The sequence below is a fragment of the Solanum lycopersicum genome, chromosome 5 (genome assembly GCF_036512215.1).
Source record: "Solanum lycopersicum chromosome 5, SLM_r2.1".
In the NCBI taxonomy this organism is placed as follows: domain Eukaryota; kingdom Viridiplantae; phylum Streptophyta; class Magnoliopsida; order Solanales; family Solanaceae; genus Solanum; species Solanum lycopersicum.
This window is the reverse complement of record NC_090804.1, coordinates 53,558,084-53,576,636: the sequence shown is the minus strand read 5'-3', so window position 1 is coordinate 53,576,636 and position 18,553 is coordinate 53,558,084. Positions and strand designations below refer to the sequence as shown.

The window sequence follows — 18,553 nt, the reverse complement described above, 5'->3', positions numbered from 1 at the left end:
TGAGGGGGAATACAGTGAGGGGAAATACAGTCAAAGGGGAAATTTCTTTTCAGGAGGATGGACAAGTAATTCAAGGGGAATTTGATATGAAGTTGGAAGTGTGTCTGGAGCATTGTTTGTCATCATTAAAAAGGGGGAAAATGTTAATTGTAAGTTTTGATGATGTGACAAACTCAGGGACCTTGTAAAGGTACCAGGTTCTTAACATGAGTTTTGATGATGTGACAAACTCAGGGACCTTGTAAAGGTACCAGGTCTCAACATGAGTTTTGATGATGTGACAAACTCACGGACCTTGTAAAGGTACCAGATTTTCAACATGAGTTTTGATGATGTGGCAAACACAGGGACCTTGTAAAGGTACCAGGTTCCCAACATGAACAGCTTGTTGACTGCCAGCTGGAGCAGGTACAGAAAGTAGGTGCACATTTCCTGACTGCGTCAGAAAAGTCAGATCTTTTGAACCAATGGCAAGAGTTTAAGGAAAGGGACTTGTGTATACGATGTCACTTTTCCAAAAGATTGTTTCTTTAGTTTTTGCAAATTGAAAATGCACTCTCAAGAACATTTACAAAGGCTATAGAAAATCAAAGTGAAAAATTATTCAATAGCAACTGAAAACTCAGGAGCATATCGTGTAGCTATTTGAGAATATATTCTTGTGGTCGTACATTGTAAACTGTTCCTAATTCTATAAAGGAATCAGTGTGGTGGTGTTGAAATTCTAAGTTGTATAAAAGGTATAGCTTAGTGGGTAGAATAACTTCTACTTAGGCTTATCAAGCAATAGAGTTATTGCTTGATCGTGAGATTAAAAACTTTTTCTCACATTTGTGTAACCTGTTTTACTTTTGCTTGCGAAGATTAGTGAAATAGTTGTGAAAATCCTATGAGACGGGTCGTGGTTTTACTTCCTTAAGCAAGGAGGTTTCCACGTAAAATTGATGTGTTGTTAAATGCATTTACTTTCTGTTCGTACTTGTTTATGTGTCAAGGGACCTGGTCCATTGACTGATAAGTGGATGCATAGACTCTAACACATATACAGCTACAAATACAGTTGAATTATTGAACTTCTTGTAAAATAAGGAGTAATCATTAACTTAATAGTTGTACCCTCTAGAATACAAAGCAGCAGCCAATTTTTCATACTACTGTCTGCTGGCTTGTTTAAGGCCATAGAGGGATTTATTCAGCTTGCAAACTAGACCTGGTGTATCAACCATCAATCCAGGAGGTGCCTCCATGTAGACCTCCTCATGTAAGTCTCCATGAAGGAAACCATTGTTGACATCAAGTTGAGACATATCCCAACCTCTTTTCACTACAATGGCAATCAAGGATCTCACCATTATCATCTTTACTACTAGTGAGAAAGTTTCCACATAATCAATCTCTGCTTGTTGAGTATAATCTTTGACAACTAATCGTGCTTTGAATCTCTCAATGCTTTCATCTGCCTTATGTTTCACCTTATATACCCACTTGCAGCCTATGACTCTCTTGCCCACAGGCAGTGGTGATAAATCCCAAGTGTGATTTGCATGTAATGCCTCAAATTTTTGAGTCATGGCTGCTTGCCAAGAAGGTTCAATAGTTGCTTCCTCATAGGTCAGTGGTTCACTATCATGACATACATTTTGCAGCAAAATCCAACTATCAGGAGAAGAACATCAGGGGTGATATGGTGGTTGTTAGTGAACAGGGTATGTAAGGATAGTGAAGAGGTGTGTTGTTTAGGTATATTGGTGAGGAAATGATAGTCATTTAGATATGAAGGTTCCTTTGAGTTCTACTTAATTTTCTACTAGGTACATGTTCCTCAACAGTTTGAAATATGGGATCATTGACATCCAGTTGTAAGATATTATGAAGTGATGATTTAGTCTTTATATCACTTTCACCTTCAGGATCATTAGAATAGGGTACAGATACATATTCGTCATAACCAAGATCATGATTAATGGAATTAAGGGAAATAGAAGGAATAGTATGTAGTGATTTGGAAAAAGAATCAAAAGATACACCTTTTGGTGCAGATGCAAGTGGAAAAATAGTTTCATAAAATACCACATCTCTAGAAACATAGACTTTCTTGGTGGCTAGGCTTAGTAATTTGTAACCTTTTGTTCCAAATGGATACCCTACAAAGATGTGAGATATTGTTCTAGGTTCAAAATTTTCCCTATGAACTTTTGGTGTTGTGGGATAACAAAGCCATTTAAAACTTTTCAATGATGAATATTGAGGTTTTCTTTGGTATAGAATTTCAAAAGGACATTTCCCATGTAAGTAGCTAGAGGGTAATCTATTTATTATATGAGGGTTGTTAAGATTCATTATCCCTAATATTTGTGAGGCAAGTGAGACTGAAACATCAACGCTCTGGTTGTCTCTAAGAGGTACTTGTGTTTCCTTTCGACTACACCATTTTGTTGTGGTGTATATGGACAAGATTTTTGGTGAAGAATGCCTTTGTATTGGAAATAAAGAGTGGATTCATTATTTATGAACTCTAAACCGGTGTATGACCTAATGGTATTCAGTGATGTGTTGAATTGGTTTTCAATCATAAAATTGAAAGCTTGGATCACTTGAAAAGCATTACTCTTACAACTCAAAAGATGTGTCCATGTGGATCTGCTATAGTCATCCACCATGTTAAGGAAATACTTGTGATTATCATGTGTGATAGTCTGGTAGGGTACCCAAAGATCCATATAAAGAATCTTAAATAGTTTGGTGGATTGTGTTGTTGTAACTACCTGTTTAGTCATTTCGAGCAGTAGAATCATTGTGATAAAAACAGACTGGGTCGACGGATCACGCAACGGACCGTCATGGACTCCGTCGTCCCGTACTTGTGAGATTTCTCCTATGGCTCCCTTTATTACCCTCAACGACAGGTAGGACGAACCGTCATAAGCACAACGGTTTGTCGAGGATCTCCGTTCCAAAACACTTAAACTCAAAAATCTTGGTGCTGGGATCAACTCTCTAAACTTCACGACGGAAATGCAGCATGGACCGTCGTAGGTATGACGGACCGTCACAAAACTGCTTACTAAATTTGACTCTCTGAACTTTGTGACGGACCTGGAGGACAGACCGTCGCAGGTACCACGGGCCGTCACGAGCTGCATAACCCTGACTGGGTCGAATTTCTGCTAAAAGTTTAAAGGGGTGTTTTGGACTATTTATAACAAACTTTATGAAATTAGTGGGGTAAGTTTAATAATTTATTTACTTGGGGGTTAAAGGAGATAACTTTAAAATAAATAATGGGTTACTTTTATCATAATGAATTATATGATAATTAGGGTAAAAAGAAAAAGAGTCTAAGGAAGGAAAATAAAAAGAACAGGGAGAGGGAAAACGAGCGAGGAAAGAGAGAGGACGAAGAAGAAAGCAAAGACATTGGGGAAGTAGCTTTCTTGATCACGATTCTTCGGTGGAGGTAGGTTATAGTTTATGCTATTTCATAGTAAACTCTAAATAGCGATTAATATGTATTGGGTGGTATTGTAAAGTCTTCTATATGCTTGATTGTGTGTTTGTATGTTGTGATTGTGAAATCTTCAATCTTAGCCCTCTCTATTAAGATGATGCCTTGACATAAAAGAGGTTTGATGAACTAAATAATGAGATAAAGGGATCGAGTGTCACGTACCGACACGTAGTATTAAGGGATCGGGTGTCACATTTCGACACGTAGTATTAGGGGATCGGGTGTCACGTACCGACACGTAGTATTAGGGGATCGGGTGTCACGTACCGACACGTAGTATTAAGGGATCGGAGTGTCACGTTCCGACACGGTAGTATTAGGGGATCAGAGTGTCACGTTCTGACACGATAATAATAAAGAGAAGAAATCTGAATTATGTTAATATACTCAAATTCAAATAACCTATTTCCCAAATGAGTATGGTGTGGAGGCTTGAGTCCTTATAGGTGTGCTTGGTGTTGTTGCCAATGGTTCTTGTATTTGTTGATGTCACCTGTTGAGTATTGTAGTTGATTTTATGTTATTAATCAGTATATATTGCTTTCTATTTTGAGTTGGCCAATGATACCTACTCAGTACGTGTTCCTTGTACTGACCCCTACTTGTATTTTTCTTTTTGTTATTTGTGGAGTGCAGAAAACGTGCCATCGACTTCGACTCGTCCGCAACTCTAGCCAGTCTTCAGTATGTCAGAATTCAGGGTGAGCTACTGTTCCTAGCTCGGACTGGATTCTCTCCTTTACGTCTTGATGTCTTGGAGTTCGGACATGGACCATCGCTTTTACTTATTTTAGCTTCTTAAATACTCTTAGATTTAGAAATTTGAGGATAGATGTTCTTGGTGTGATGACTTCCAGATTTTGGGGATACTAGTTGATAAACTTTAGAATGTTTATTTATTGGTTATATTAATAAGATTTTGAGTCTTCCGCATTATATTTTGTTCATTATGGTCGAAATGTTGGTAGATGTTGGGGTTTAGATTTGTTGGTTCGCACACATAGTAGGATAAGTGTGGTGCCACTCGCGGCTCGTTTTGGGTCGTGAGAGTTGTGCTCTTTGAAAAAGTTAATATGGTTTGCCTAGCCATATGACAAGCTAGACAAAAAAATGGTTGTTTGGATTTAAAAGTTGTGGGTATTGAACTTTTGGTTCTCATTTTTGCAATAGGTACATGACCAAGCCTATTATGCCACAAAAATCTTCATCTCTAGGAAATAAAACTAAATTCGAGACAATTTGCTTATTATTATTGTTTGAAATTGACTCAGTTACAGGAGAATTAAAATTGCATGAATGAGAAGCAAATGTAGGAGTCTCTATTACAGAATTGGAAAGTGAAAAACAGGAGGAACTAGCATATCTCCCAGCACTGTTATACATCAAACACCTTGAGCACAAGAAATACAAACCATCCCTGCACTTACCAATCTCCTGAGGCCTTTTCATTGAAGGGTCTGTAATAGACAAGCAGTATCAGTGAATGTTACAATGCCTTTCAAGGGAACAGTAAGAGAGTGTATGGAAATGCGGTTGAATTTGAAGGAAGGCACATACAACACTTTGTACAATGTGATTCTACGTGTAAATGTTGCATCTCCTAGCTCAATCACTTTTACTTTCTATCCATTTGGTAGGCTTATCAAAATAGGATATGGAAAAGGTCTAATTTTTGTTAAGAAGGATTTATAGAAAGTCATATGGTTCGATGCCCCCCGAATCTAGGATCTATAAGTCAGACTTTGATTAAAAATGTTTGCATGAAAATTTACCAAGATCAATAGAGGAAGTGCAAACTACATTACCTGCAAAGTTTATAGAACCATTCCCCACATCAGGACTATCTGCAATTGCTCCAACATTGTTCACCTGGAAATGATGCAACATTTTCATAACGTTGTGGTAGTCATCTGCATCCTTCTTCATTTGATAGCCCCTTTCATTAAGCATTGAGTCAACTGGTGTGCCATGAACATTCCTTGCAACCCGTTTGTAGTTGTAGTTGGGATTGATTGTACGCCTGTGTGTTCCTATTGAAATTGGGATTCTTAGTAGGTTGAGAATTTGGATTCTACTTGTTATGTTCATTCTGACTGTTTTGGGGGTATCCATGCAACTTATAACAAGTCTTTCTTGTGTGTCTTGTTCTTTTGCAGAAATCACAAAACAACTGAGATTTGTCCACATAATTCCCTGCAGATAGGCGTCCTGTACTACTGGTAGATCCACGATTGAAACTCCTAGATCTTGAAGAACTAGCATTAAGAGAAGCAGAGTCAATATTTATCACATTATGTGGTTTGAATTTTTGTTGCTTTTCCACTTGAATTTGATAAAATTTTGCCCCGTTCGTCTGATCATATCGATTTTCAAGTTCCTTCCAGAGTTCCATTGAGTTATTGACATATTCCACACTGTTTGAAATCTCCTTGGACAGAGAATTGAGAATCCACGATGTAACCATGTCATCGCAACCTTCCCAGTGCCGAATATGAGTGGAATTGACTTTAGATTTCTTACAATCGTCATTAACAAAACCTATCTTGTTTTTCGCTGATAATTCACGGAGTACACTTCGTCACCATGAACCATATCCTCCTCTATTAAAAGGAACTTGAACGAGTGTCGTGCCGGAACTATCCGAAGGTTGTAAGTATAACGAATTGCTCGAATCAATCAACTTGGGTACACCTGCTGTGATATTAGTAGCAGCAGTTGATGTCGATTCATCGATCGCCATGAGAATCAAAATTTAGAATCCAAAAATTCCCCAATACACATGCTAGAGGAAGAAAAAACAGAGAAAATTTCGAAGATGAAATTCTACCGTCGAATCTTGACCACGCTTTGATACCATGTCAAATTCACAACTCCACCATTGATACAAGCTCCATAGGAGCATCTTTCATAATGTGGATTCACTTTGAGAAATGAAAAACTGTGAATGTTATTGAAGATGTAAGTCTGTATATATACAAAGCTTAGCAAGGCAAAAAATAACTGACCTACTCAACTAATTAGTTATGTAACAAACTAACAGAACTACAACTAACATGCTGGCTCAGCTTATAATTAGGCATTATCTCATCTTAAAAGTTATCTCTACCTTGACACAAATACATAAAATATCAAATATCATAATAATTCAAGAATATAATTAAAAAGAAATTTTTGTAGAGTTTTAATTCAACCCCTAGATTTAAGTGGGAAGCAATGAAACAAACACATGATTAAAAATAATAAACTCTCCATTACTAATCTATACATTACTAATCTCTGTGTTATATTATTATTTGTACCAATTTAATGACCCCTCAATATATAACCATAGCACGTACTACTAAAAATAAAAGTTTTTTCCTACAGTAAATTAATGAAAATTTATGATATACAATATGATTGTTCCATCTAATTAGCTCATTGGAAAAAAAAAAAAAGCAGCACGAACGAAAATATATCCTTATTGAAATAATAGAAAAATTTTCTACATAAGATACTAGTATTTTTTTTTCCCATTATTTCAAAAAAAATATCTATAAAATTAACACTAAACATTTCTTAATGAAAAATAAAATTTTTCAAGCAATGTGATTGATAATTATTTTAGCTTGTGCAAATGTGATAGATAATTTTGGTAAGATATATCTTCTCCAAAAGAACAAATGTTTGAGATAAGATAGTTGAGAGGGGAAAATTATTGCACATCATAAATTAAACTCACCCTTCAAAGGGAGTATGAGTTATCCTTTTACCAAAAATAGAAATTTTTATTTTTATTTAAGCTATAAACTCAAATTGCTATTGGGATGACACATCAAAATCAAACCCAATCTTTTAATGCATGCAGCATTGCACAGGTGGCTGAAAAACTCCGTGATAGAAGTAGTAATTAATTATTATATTGAAATATGAATTGTCCACTCTCTCAAGGTAACTCAAGTGGCTAGCTATATGGCACTACAAAGTGAATTTTAAGATTTTAAATTAGTAGCAATAGATTAAAAAAATGTATGTAGCATTTTGATATACGATACTATAGGTATATGTTACTTCTATTTCTTTGCATATGTCTACATACATAATTCCAGTGAAGCAACAAGTTTAACGGGTAGTGTTCGCCGGATAGGTTGAGATATTATACAATAAAATTTATGCTTTATTTGGTTATAAGTATAACTAATTTCAAGGCAATTCTATCTTAAAATTTTAGTACTCTTTGTTTTATATATATATGTATACATTATAATATATATATGTATACATTATATATATATATGTATACACACACACACACACACACACACACACACACACATATATATATATATATATATATATATATATATATATATATATATATATATATATATATATATATATATATGAATTCATTAACTTCATAATTAATAAGGGCAAAATAATAAATGCACTATATGAATAATTATTTTCTTAATAAGTGTGTCAATTTAAAAAAAAATAAGTAATTAAAGATAAAAAATGTTAAAATTAAATGGTTTGTTGTAGTGTTGGCTAGGTCCATCTCTAGATTATACTGATTGATTGGTGCAATTGGAGACTAGTGAAATCTGCAACTTGAGTATACTCATTTAAGGAAAATCAGGTGGTAATGGTATTGGTGAGAACTGAGAAGTGAGTATACTCAACCACACAACTTTAAGGTAGACATTAATAATTCTTTCAAGGAAAATTAAATCAGGTGGCTCTAAAAACTGCAGGATAATGATTAATGTGATTAGTGACTTGTGACTAGCTAGTGAGAACAAGTATACTCCTCCCATTCCTATTTATGTATGTGTATATATGACACCCATTTAAGATTTTACACCCAGTAAAAAAATTTAAGTTAATTTACTATTATACTTTTATTTAATATTTTCTTAAAGTTAAGTTTATATAAATATACATGAATTAATTTATTTTGATTAATTAATTCGACCAATAAATATGATAATTGATTTGCCTTTTCTTCAAATTTTCTCTATTTATATTTGATATTTTATTTGTGGAAATTACATAAAAAGTACTATAGACACTATAACAAAAATAATTTTTAGCGGTATTAGATATTAATAAAGAGTGCTAAAGTCTTTACCGGTATTAATTAAGTGTCATCAAAATCAATATCGCTAAAGGCTTTAGGAACATATTCAAAGAGTGACAATTGTTGCTAAAAATACATATTTAGTGACAATTAAGAATTAAATACCGCTAATGATCATTTTTGTTGTAGTGAGATTACGCTAATTGATGTTACCAACTTAAAATGTTTCAACAATAAAATTTAATTAACTTTCATAGTTTTATACGTATGTCACATAAATTGAGACAAAGGGATTAACATATATTATTTGAAATTTATGTTAATTAATTTTATCATAAATTACAATATTTAACAACTTAAATATCAAAAAATTAATTAATTATCAAAATTTCTCATGTGTCATATGAATCATAATAATTAATAGCTTAAAATATTTTAAACAATTGACTCTAAAAGTATCACATGTACACAGATATTATTTGAAACATACGCTAAAAAAAATATAAAAATAATTAAAAACAAAAAAATATGGGATAATACTCAATTACCCCCCTAGCCTATACCCAAAATCCCTACGACACACCTAATCTTTGATGAGGTCTTATTACCCCCTCCAACTTTTTTTTAAGTAATATATTACCCCTTGCGTGCCTACGTGGCAAAAATCGTGATTTCACCCATCTAGGGCGCGTGAGTGCGGAGTGAGTGCAGAGTGAGTGCAGCTTTTGGCTAACAATGACCAATAAAAATGAGCCACGTGTCAAAGCAATTTGAAAAAAAAAATCAAAAATAAATTTTATTGTTTCTCTCAAAGCATCTTCTTCCTCTTTTCAAAAAATAACCCCATGTTTATGGTTCTTCATTTTTGAAGAAGCTCCATCCATTATCATTCAAGCTCCTTGATTTGAAAAGGTAAAGTAAAATTTAATATATTCTTTACATCTTTTTATATCGATTATTAATTCTTATTTTATGTCGATTATTAATTCTGAACTTGATAATTATATTAAACCAAATGATAAAATAATAAAAGATCAATATTAACAATTTGAAACAAAACTCATTATCTTTATTTATATAGATTTATAATTATGGGGCATAGGGAGTGGGGTGGGACGTGAGAGAGGAGGAGTATATTTCATTAAAGTCACTTTATCAAAAACTGAAAAAGTGGGTCCCGGCCCGTGTTCAACAAACAAATCGACCTTGCAGATTAATTTTGCCACGTAGGCACGCAAGGGGTAATATATTACTTTAAAAAAAAGTTGGAGGGGGTAATAGGACCTCATCAAAGATAAGGTGTGTCGTAGGAATTTTGGGTATAGGCTAGGGGGGTAATTGGGTAATATTCCAAAAAATATTTATAAATTTAGTTAACTCTTCTAATTCTATGTATGTCACGTAAATTAAAATAAATAACGTAATATATCATGTGCATATTGAGCATATATTTTAAAATTTAAAAATATTTTGAGCGTGTATTTTAAAATCTTAACAAATTTATTAATAAAAATTTACACATCAAACTGATCAAGTTTATATTTTAAATCCATTAGTTTATGATATACATTTCATCTTTTTGAAATCTTGAATATGATTCTTAATGATAAGATTAGAAAGGAAAGAAAATACATGTCAAGTCACTTTTCTAGGATCATTTTAAATTTCGAATTGAATACGATTCTTAATGCTAAGATTAAAAAGGAGAGAAAATATATGTCAAGTCATTTTTTTAAGATCATTTTAAATTTCAAATCAAATAGAAATAAATTTGTAACATGAAAATACTTTTAAAAATTCATAATGTTCAAAACTTTCTCTTACCTTTCTAGTGAAAAATAAAATGTGGAATTTCAGCCGCAAAATACAAAATTAGAAAAGGATAAACAGATTATCTTTTTTAGCTTATCAAGATTGTCCGAAAATATACTTCATCAACCTATTGAAATAAATTTGCTTTTTGTTTTATTTATTGAATTAAAAATGTCTTCAATGTATTAAAAATTAGTCAAAAATATTCTTCTTTCTCGTGTAAGATCAAATGTGCCCCTCAATTAATCATACAATTTTATATGACATTTAAATAAATTTTCATCAAACATGGGACCTGTAGGTTGGTGATACTAGCATATAGATATTGCCAGTTAATGGGGATAGAGATTGTTCTTTTCCTCCTATACAATGCTTCACCGGCGAAATTAAAAATTTTATTAAAAATAAATTTAAGAATTAATATTGATCAATGAAAAAAATTTGTTTGCATATTTGATATATATATATATACATATATACAGTATAATTTCTTGATAAACGAGGTCTAATTGAGCATCTAATTTATGGTATGTGGCTACACAGGCCACTGCAGTGTTTGGACGAGGAGATAGCAGCAGCTAAAGAGCAATCAATACAAATTGAAGTTCCATTAGCACAGGAGTAGTTCCAAACTTGAGCTAATCATCAGCTAGTCTTATATGTATTTTTGGCTATAATGCATTAGTAAAAAAATAACAAGAGTTAAAAGAAAAATAATTTCAAAAAGAAAAAAGAGAAGAAGAAGAAAGAAAAGAAAAAATAAAAAGGAGATTTTGTTTTTGTTTATTTTTTTTTAAAAAAAGGAACAAAATAAAAGTTGAGAAAATAGAAAGAAAAAAGAAAAATTAATAAATAATAATAAAAAAACATTGAGAGACAACTGAGCATATAAAGATCTGTCGAAATACATCTAAGGTGTGGAGGGACAGAAGTGTTATTGTTCTACAAGTAAAAAAGAAAAGATCGAAAGCACTTTTGAGTAATTTTTCTGGATAGTCACTTGTGTTTGAAAAATTATCTTGGAGTATCACTTATGTTTGTTTAAATTTTATAATATCACTCAATTTTGCTTATTTTTCTCAAAGTATAAATACATTATGTCACTCCTATTAGAATGTCACGTCACATTAATTATTCCTTTTTTTTGGATCAATAATTTAAAAAAAAAAAATTAGACAACCCATATATTATACCTAGTAAAAAAAATTAGATAAGAAACTGCAATATGAGTTCCTCCGATTCTTCAAGAAAAGGTGGTTTCCTTCGATTCTTCAAGGAATAAATTAATGAACTTGCATAAGGAACTGTCTCCTGGGCCTTTATGTAAATTTGATGTCGACCAAAGAAATCGCCATGAGGTAAAATTCAAGTGTTCTTCTGACTTTTTTATTTTTGAAGTGTATGTGAAATAATTTAAATACTTAACATGATATTGGAGTAATTTTCTTAAAATTTAGGGGATTTTTTGCTTGCTTGTTTTGAATCGGATATTTCTTTTGTTTGAATCTGTCTAAGCTTTGAACAAATGTTTATAGTATGTGTAAAGATCTTTTTTTATGGTGAACAAGAAACTTTGATTTTTTTTTACCGTGAACAAGCAACATATACTTATAGTTTGTGTGAAAATCAGTGTTCCTAATATCTAATTTATCTCTAAATATCCAATTAATTTTTTTGTCTTCTTCATCAGTTTCAAGGAACTGATTTAATTTTTGCCTCGACAGCAAGGTTAAGTTTGTGTATGGATATAATGGTAAATACTAGTAAATGAAATACATGATAAAAATTTTCCCTATAAAATTGAAGTATCTAGATTTTCATAGCGGATGGATTAATGTTTTCTCATAGATTCATTAAACAAGATGTCATTTAAAGGATAAAAAATATATTATTAATAGCTCAAAAATATGACATGACATTCTAGTAGGAGAAAGATAATGCATTTTTTGTATCAAGTATATTTTAAGAAAAATAAAAAAAGTTGAATGATATTATAAAACTAAAACAAACATAAGTGATACTTCTTAAATAATTTCCCAAAAATAATTGACTATTAGAAAAATTACTCATATTTTAAAGGGCACCAAAAATCAAGACATCTTTGGGGAGGGAGGAATTCTCATAAATAGTAAAACTTTGAACATAATGAGGCAAAAATAATTATAATTTGTTAATTACAATTTGCATCAGAATACAATTGTATCAATCAGAATGGGTTTTCTCAAAACCAACAAAATTGTAGAGGCCCAATCAAGATTGAGCCATGTAAGAATACTCACCCTAATCAACATAGTTATACAAAATATTGTTGTTTTTCAATTTGTGGCAAAGTGTGTGAGATGCTTGTTGAATATATAGCTAGGGAATGAATCAATCTTGATTCGTCCCTTTTGCCTCAATTCTATGAAATCATCACTAGCAAAAGTCTACAAGAACTATATATTAGTATCAATTAAAAAAAGTTATAGCACAAAGTTACTAAGCACTAATAATGTTAAGCACTAATAAAGTTAGAAATTAGTAGTAATTTCTGCGTCATAACTACTTGAACTTGTTAATATTCGAATTGAAATAGAACATCAAAAGTAATTAAAACGTTGAAATAAACCTAGGTCTAACTGAACGAATGACAAAAGCACAGTAAAACTATATAATAACAAACTAGAGAAAGTTACTTAGCACTAATAAAGTTAGAAATTAGTAATTTCTTGTCATAACTCTCAACTATTTCAGCTACTTGAACTTGTTATATTCAAATTGAAGAAAATGTGAAAAAATGAAAAACTAAAGTAAATAATAATTCTGAAATAAACTTAGGTCTAATCGAAAGAATGACAAAAGCATAGTTAAAATGGCAACAACAAACTAGACAAAGTAAAAGATACTACTTTGCATTGCATAAAAAAGCATATAATTGGTAGATTCTTGGTACAAAAAGCATATATTCATTCCCCCTCACAATTTTGTTTGTTTTCTCTTCTTTTTCTATTCATCCATGTTGCCTCTACTCTACCTAAATACCTTAAATTCCCACCAAGAATAATACCACAAAAAACAAAAATAAATAAATAAAAGATTGTGCATACTACTATTGTGCACCAAAGTCCCACAAATGTATAGTAGCATCACTTGAACAAGCTACCACATACCTTTCATCAGCAATTATAGCATTAACATCACCTGTTCTTTCCCCAAAACTATATAGATAGTTTCCATTTTCAATATCCCATACCCTAACAACATTCCCTAGCCACATAAATCCATATCCTCCATTTACGCATCCAACAACTCCTCTTTGGTTAGCACCTCTAACAGTAAACCTTGATCTTTCCTCCAAATTATCCGCCCTACGCACGTTGGCCATGCCTCGAGTGTCAACAGCCACTAGTGTCTCGTTATAGGCATCGAATGATGCAACGATGATCCCTCTTCGGGAAGGTTGTGCTCTTATTATTATGCCTTGGTTTTGTAAGTCAATTACCATTAGCTGAAGGCTTGTACATGCCACGGCTGTCTCTCGAGTTGTTACTCGGATTCGACCAACGATTTCGGTTAATTCGGTTAGTAGGTGCCAACCCATTAAAGCTTCTGGATCTGTTAATTCACCACCAACAAAGACTAGTTCTTCTGTCTCCCTATTCCATATGTGAAATGCCCTCCCTGGAACACCTGAAAAAATGCAAGTGCATCAACTTAAACGAATGTATCGTAACTAAAACTTGTTCATACTTCAAAGAACTGATCGGAAACAAAACACTTTGTTTATAGGCATAGTAGAAAGGATAGAATATACGCGTAATCATTCTTCTCGAATCGCTTATGGACCAGTTTTTCCATAGTGGCATAAAGTTTCAGGATTCAGCTTGAAGTCTAATATATAGAATCAAAAAATGTGTTCACTTTTTTCATTCCATATTAATCACAAAAAGTCAAAAATAATTACGAACACAACTTTAACTTTCAAATATCATTCAACTTTGAAAACAAAATCCTACTCTCTTTTTTTTTCAAATTTCATAATCAAACGTCTACTTTATTTTATGCGGTGCCTATCGTCACATTTTATGTTGTAATAAAAGGTACTACATAAATTGTTCACTTGGTCAAGAATTTTGACCTTTCATCAAAAGAAAAAAATGAAAAATGACAGCACAGAAAACAAGAACTACAAATTAACAAGCCTTACCTAGAATATTCAATAATCAAAACTTTAATCTAAGCACCTTTTTTTCCTCATTATCCACACGCACATTACTGTTTTTTCATCAAAAGTATAAAAATCAACTTTTAACACTAGAACACGCTTAGACAATTAATGGAAATAATAAAAATAATACCTGCATAGAGTCCAACCCACCATTGGTCAGAGCCAGTAAAATCCACCAAAGCACCATCATTGACTACATCACCTAAATGAGCCCTTCTAGGTGGTGCAGCATCACCAATGACCACTACATGAATATCACCATCGAGAGAAGCAAACACAAGTTGAACATCAGATAAGATAATCCCAGAAACAGCCCTAGAGAATCGGCCTAAACGATCGCGATGATGAGGGTGGTATGTTGACAAATGTAGCCTCCTAGGTAGGAAAAATAATTGAACCGAGCCGTTAGAAAAACCAGCTGCTAGATGATGATCAGACAAGGCTAAACGACGACAGAAGAGACTGTCGTTGTTGTTATTGTTATTGTTGTTGTCATTATCATCATCATCACCGTCCACATTGTTTTGAGGAACGAAATGGAGGGTGTTATAAGCGTATCTATGGTGAAGGAAATTATTGGCTGTTTGATGCCAATATATGTACTCCTCCCTCCATGTTTGCCTGAGAAGCTCGTGGCGGTTCCATATACGCCTTGTTAGGTTTTGCCAGAGCATATCTGAGTGTGACACTGCTTGCCATGTTGAACAAACCTGAATTTAGTAGCCATTACAAAGTTAATATTATTCAGCAACATCATTTAAGAGTATGTAACAACAAAAGTCATGTATTAACAACTAAACTTAATATTAAGCCATGCTATGCTCATGCTTACTAATTAGTGTCATATACAAAATTTATATTTCACAACTAGAGTCTGGAGAGAACAAAGCATATACAATGCAGATCATATACCTAATTAAGTTGGGAAAAAAAATTGTTTCTGAAGAATCCTCAACTCAAGTACACAACATATCAAAATAGGTAAACAAAGCAACTTATAAGGAAACAGTAACAATAACCTAAACACAACCAACAACAAGAAGCAAGACAGTATAAAACTACAACTAAACCCCTCAGAAATAAAAAACAACACCATTTACACCTGTTAACCTTTTACCCTAATTTCAAAAATTGAAGAGTTGTGAATTAGAGGCAAATACATAAATATTTTAGATTAGATTATGAGTTACTATAAGTAAGTATAATTGGATTAAGAGTTATAAGTAAGTATAATTAAGAAGCAAGTTGGAAAAAAAGTAAAAAAGAAAATGGGAAAACCTAATTGTAGAATAAGGATGGAGCCTAGGGAGTCAGAAAGGAGTCAGTTAGTAGGGGGGCAGAGTAGAGGTAAACATGGTAGCCAGTCTTAGGGTAGAAGCTAGATTTCATCAGGTGAAGCAACAAAAAATATACTGACATTTCTCTCCTTTTAAATACACCCCACCCCTCCTCCAGGCTTACTAACACAAGCTACTGTTAACACACAGTAACATCCTTCAATCACATAACTTTTAATTACTCATTCTCTTTCTCTCAACTCTCACAAATTAGGTGAAAATTCAAATAATAAATCAAATGAAACATTTTTATTAGTACTAGTTGGAAAAAGATGTGATTTCCCAAGCCAAAGTATTTTTGTTTTTTTTTAAAAATAGACAAGGGACAAAAGCATTCTTGAAGAGTCAAAACTGACACAAGAAAAAGAGATTGACTTGAACAAAATCCAAACACATAGATACAAAAATTGAACTGCTTGCTTTGTGGTCCACACAACATACACGACTACCATAAGCACAACCCAATATCAACCTCATCACAAATAAATCTTTGTATATTATTGGGGTCGAGATTAATTATCTTGACCAGGATGAGTTATTGATACATGTATATGAGATAATTTATCATATCATTAATGTATAAATAGTGCGATAAATAATTTAAAATTTAGCTAGCACCTTCAACAAAATGCATAGGATAAAATAGTCTTGTATTAAATTTATACTGATATTATTATTCTTTCATACAAGACACCACATGACCTCTATTATATCTTTTTTTCTTTCATTTCCAAGAAAGGTGGCCTTATGGCTTTTCTCGTTAGAAACAACGAATCTTTATACTCTTTTTTGCCACTTTCAATTTCTTCATATTTGTTTGACCATTGACATCTAATTAAACCAACAATAAGCTAAAACAAAAGCATTTTATCCTAAGAATTCTAAATTAATAATGGTCTACATTTTAAAATGTAGAAATGAAGTGCTTCTAGGGAAGACAAAAAGACACCATCTATGAGACTTCAATCTAGATTAGTACATATTCAGATACTGTGTGATAATGTTTTTGTTGTCCTTTAGCTCCTGAGATGAGAATGTGGGGGACCAGAAAACATAAAATAGTTACCCAAAGGATTATAAAAAAAAAAAAAAAAGCTTTTTTTTATGGTTTACCTAAATCATATCAACCAAACATGTTGGAAAATTAAAGAAAAAAAAGTAAAACTCTAAAAAAAGAAGAGTGAGAGAGAATGAAACCAAATAGTGAAACAAAAGAGAAGGGTTTGTGAATTGCAAACATCTCTAACTAAATATACACATTCTGTTGGCAGTACTTACTAGAGTTTGAAAAAGGTCATGCAACAAAAAGGAAATGAACTTCAAGAGAAACCAAAAGAACCCTTTTTTCCTTATGACTATATGCTAAATATGGATAACCTAAAGTATGAAAATGATGGCTGTATTACTCTATATTCCTTTCAACAAACGGAACTAGTAATTAATTTCATCATCAAGAAACTACCAACAAAGAATTAAAATTAAAGAAAATAAATTCAAATTCTGATGCACAAGTACAACCTTCCTCAGACTTAAATTTATAGTTCTGATGATGCTCAAATCTTTACATCCTGCAGCCTACATGCCTAGCTATTTTAAAATACATACATCATCAAGTACTTGCAAAATTTTACTTTATCCATCAACCATTTCTTCACTTTTTCAGAAAATCTTTAATGCAAATCTACATAATCTTGTTATGTTATGTAACACTATAATTGGTCAAACAAATTAAGCCCCCCACAAATAATATAATTATGTAAAAATCATTACAATAATTTCATCTTCTAATTTTTAATGATTCAAACGCACAATCTTAGAATTGAAAATGAGAGTGAGGAATACTTTATCATACGTACAACTCTTGTATACGACTAGTAATTTAATTATAAAAAAAAGGTGCCTTACCTGAAAAATAAGAGCTAGGGCTTGAGCAGCAGCCAAACGGCCAAGAGAATGTGAAGCATCAATAGCAACTAACAAAGCCAAATCCTCCACAAATGGCTCAGGCCAAACATTATTTCCAACACGTCTACCTCTCCTAGAAGAAGAAGGTCCTTCTCCTCCTCCTCCTAAAGATGATGGTGGTGATTGTGAAGACGACATATATTTTTTTTGTTTGGACCAAAGTTTTGTTGTGAGAAATAAAGATACTACGAACTTCTATTTATATACTAAGAAGAATAAGAAGAAGTACAAAGTGAAATAAATAGGGTTCTTGAAGTTTTAGTAGTAGTAATGATGAGTGAATGAATATTTTTTTTTGTGTGTGTGTTGTGTGTGTATGTACAAATAAAAAATTGGACGTTCTCTTGATTTGTCACCACTTGGTTTTTCTTTGTCATTCTAAGACGGCGGAGAAGAACATGTCTTTGACCTCTCTGAAATATTAGTATAACGGAAGGAAGAAGAATAGAAGAAACTAATGGTTTCTTCCATGACTCATTTTTATTATATTAATAATACTAATAACTTGATACGTCCACTCCTTGTGTTCCCTTCTAAAAAAGATAAACTTTTTTTACTCTTTTGATCAATCTATTCTATGTACTTTCTTTTTCACTTAAGTGTTTTTTTGTACTTCCAATTCATATATGTGGGTGTTAGAAAGTAGTGGGGGTGGGTAGGTG

The 18,553-nt window shown here is 32.4% G+C and overlaps 1 protein-coding gene across 1 annotated transcript; it reads right to left on the bottom strand.

The window, feature by feature from the left end:
* Window positions 1-13,248: 13,248 nt before the first annotated feature.
* Window positions 13,249-18,319, bottom strand: LOC101254300 (transcriptional regulator STERILE APETALA-like). Its single transcript, XM_004240282.5, has 3 exons — window positions 17,832-18,319; window positions 14,720-15,299; window positions 13,249-14,051 (listed from the first exon to the last, which is right to left on the bottom strand). Exons 1-3 carry the CDS (start codon window positions 18,027-18,029, stop codon window positions 13,471-13,473), a joined length of 1,359 nt encoding a protein of 452 aa, XP_004240330.2. The 5' UTR covers window positions 18,030-18,319; the 3' UTR covers window positions 13,249-13,470.
* Window positions 18,320-18,553: the final 234 nt, after the last annotated feature.